This window comes from Alligator sinensis, unplaced genomic scaffold (assembly GCF_000455745.1).
Source record: "Alligator sinensis unplaced genomic scaffold, ASM45574v1 scaffold863_2, whole genome shotgun sequence".
Classification (NCBI taxonomy): domain Eukaryota; kingdom Metazoa; phylum Chordata; order Crocodylia; family Alligatoridae; genus Alligator; species Alligator sinensis.
In genome coordinates, this window is record NW_005842780.1 from 617,178 (window position 1) to 620,308 (window position 3,131).

The 3,131-nt window shown below is 46.0% G+C and overlaps 1 protein-coding gene across 4 annotated transcripts in view; it reads left to right on the plus strand.

The window, feature by feature from the left end:
• Nucleotides 1-3,131, plus strand: part of HDLBP (high density lipoprotein binding protein) — a 43,206-nt gene that overhangs the window by 21,150 nt on the left and 18,925 nt on the right. For all 4 annotated transcript variants that reach the window (XM_006034879.3, XM_025216986.1, XM_025216985.1 and 1 more), the window contains exons 5-6: nucleotides 599-814; nucleotides 2,487-2,693. In XM_006034879.3, coding sequence (XP_006034941.1) covers nucleotides 599-814; nucleotides 2,487-2,693 — 423 coding nt within the window. The remainder of the gene's footprint in view (nucleotides 1-598; nucleotides 815-2,486; nucleotides 2,694-3,131) is intronic.

Below are 3,131 nucleotides of genomic sequence, written 5' to 3' on the forward strand. Positions count from 1 at the left end.
AGAACACCTTTGTGGTGGTGAATGCAGTGAGGGATTGAAACAAAACAGGAACTTGGTGCTCCTTCACAAAAATACTCAAAACCCAGCATAGTCTATTCTTGGGGTTGCCAAGAGCATTCAGAGCCCCAATAGTTAACACAGTGAATACCAGATGGGATGTAAAACCTCATAGTTCATGGCTAGAGCCAGTTTCTTACAAGTGGAACAAGACTTGGTTAGCAAAGGGGGTAGACCCTCCCATGACCACCTGTTGTAGTCTTGTACCTTTCTCTGAGAGATGCTCAGTTAGCCCCTGAAACCAGGTCCTAAGCTAGGAGGTCCAGGGGGGTGAGGTGCAGGGGTTGTTGCTGATCTGTCCAGTGGTTGCTCTCATTGTGATGGGAGATTTCCCAGGTCTATGAACTTAAGCTGATTGACCTGTCTTCAATTCTGCTTAGTCTTCCAAGCCAGTTTGCAGCCAGAATCTCGCTCAGTTATTACATGGGGAGGAGATTCAGTGCAATAACCCAGTTTTAGAAGGAGGGCATGTGACTGTAACTAAGCAGTTAGGGTAGTGTTGAATAACCTGCCCTTCCCTTACCCGTCTCTGGCTGAGCAGGTGTTTCATGTGCCACTGGAGGAGAGGAAATACAAGGACATGAATCAGTTTGGTGAAGGCGAGCAGGCCAAGATTTGCCTAGACATCATGCAAAAGACGGGAGCTCACTTGGAGCTATCTCTCGCTAAGGACCAGGGCCTTTCGATCATGGTCTCTGGAAAACTGGAAGCAGTCATGAAGGCTCGGAAGGAGATTGTCGCTCGACTCCAGACCCAGGTGAGTGCACTGAACTGTTGTTTCCTTCTGGTCTCTGCTTGTCCCCCATGGCCTCTCATGTTTGGAGGCCCTTGGGTGTGTGTGCTTGTAAACTGAAGGGTTGTTGTTAGGTGACTAATTCAGCTTTGCCTCTCATCTTTCAAAGTGCACAATTGGCAACTTGGAATAGAGACTAGACTTAAAATAGGGTTCAAAGCTAATTACAGGGCATGCAGACTCCTCCCAGGACTAGATCCTGCAATATGTTATGCAGACAGATGTCTTGTAGTAAGAACCTGCACCTGGAGAGACTGTTCCTCTTCAGAGAGTTGGCATTGCATAGAGGGGCTAGCCATTGGCCAAACCTCTACACCCAAAAATGGGAGAGAGGTGGAAGTTCCTCAGTGTGCTGCAGTTAACTTGTAAGGGAAGTTCTTTGTAATGGAGATTCTTGATTTTGGTAAAGGAAGACTAATATTAACAGAACATTTGCTGCCTTCCTTCACTGCTGTATCTAAATCCCATTCACTTAGATTGATGTATTTTATAATCAAGGGGATCTTTCTGCTTTGTATTCCACACAATTCCATGTGCATTTAGGATTTCTCAAATGCAGTTGCCAGTTAAGATGACATTAATACATGCCCTGACCTTGGTACCTGTCCACCCACACACTGCACCAAGCCAGATGGTAGATAACAAAGGTGCAAATGGTGTATTAGGGTGTGTTTTGAACAAGCAGCACAGGCTGTATTGTAGTAGGAATAGAATAACAGGTTTTGGGGACACTGGGCAAGTGTCATAGGAAGCCACCATTGCAGTCCCTTTTAAGGGCTGTGCATTTATATGACATTCTTGCCTTATCCTAGCCCCCGATCAGTAGAGAGCTAATCTGGACTTTACATCAATTTTACCTCGTTTTAAGTTTTATAATTAGTTTCATGGCTATACAAACGCAAGCATCAAAAGCTCCTGTGTGGTGTCAACTGTAAGCTGTCACGCAAAAGAGTTCAAATTAAAATGATGGGTTAAAATGAAAGGAAAGATTCTTGCCACAAAAGAAGCACTAGTAGCAGAGTCAGAGTGGATCCTGGAAGAGATTGCCTCAGCCTGGGATGGGAAATGGTGCCTTCTACCTTGTGAACAGGCTGCTGACGCAGACCAGTTCAGTACTAGATTACCACTTAGTAGCTGTTTTGTAAGCTTTTTCCACAGGGCAGGATTGGTCTGCTTGTTAGAGGACATGAATTCATGCTGCTTGTCCTTGGCAGCTGTGGGAGCAGAGGTCCAAGGGGTGTGTGCGCACTTAGGTTTTTTTAAGTGCCTTTTTTTTAAAGTGCCTACCCTCATGGCGTTTTCTCCTGTTGTAGCTGCAGTACAGTAGTGCACTGCTATGGCCTATGCTACTGTGGAGGGACCTCACCACTGGTGTTGAGGGGACTCCAAGGCACTCAGTCTGTTGCTTGCATTTGCAATTGCTAAGTTTGCTCACCCCTATTAAGTCAAAGCTTGCTTCTCTCCCACTGCTAATGCAGGGTGTGCAGAGAGTATGTATTAATGACCCATGTCTCATGGAAAGAATCTTGAGTTGTAAGGCATGACAGAGTTGCTGGTAATGCAGAGAGCCTCTATCTTGGTTCACCTGCCTCTGACAGAGATGGTCTCACTTGGATGTTGGTTCCTATGTTTGTAGGCTTCAGCAACTGTTGCCATCCCCAAAGAACATCACCGCTTTGTCATCGGAAAGAATGGCGAGAAGCTGCAGGACCTGGAGCTCAAAACTGCAACCAAAATCCAGATCCCCCGCCCGGACGACCCCAGCAACCAGATCAAGATCACCGGCACAAAGGAAGGGATAGAGAAGGCCCGACACGAGATCCTGCTGATTTCTGCCGAGCAGGTAATGAACTGGCACCTTCCTGCTTGCTGTATTTTGAATACCTAGGCATGTGCTTCAACGCGAGGTGTTGGCCTTCTAGGACAAAAGGAATGTAATGTAGTGGTGAAGCAGTGTTCCAGTTGCAGCTCAGGTCTAGGAGTCTGGAATCCTAAGGTGCTCACTAGGCACATGTATTAAGTTGCTCATCCTGCGTTTTTTCCCAGGTCTATAAAAAATAGATGGGCAACATTTCACTTACTACCCACCCAGATGTGGAAAATATTACCTCTATCCTGAATGCTGCCCATGTTGGGTAACATCACTTTTGCACGTTTACCATAAAGGTGCTTCTGCCAAAATGTTGATCATAGAAGTTTGCCTGCCCCTCCATGTTATAGCCCTCCTCCAGCTTGCCTCAAATCCTGATATTCTTTTTGATCAGTTTGAATATAATGGAGT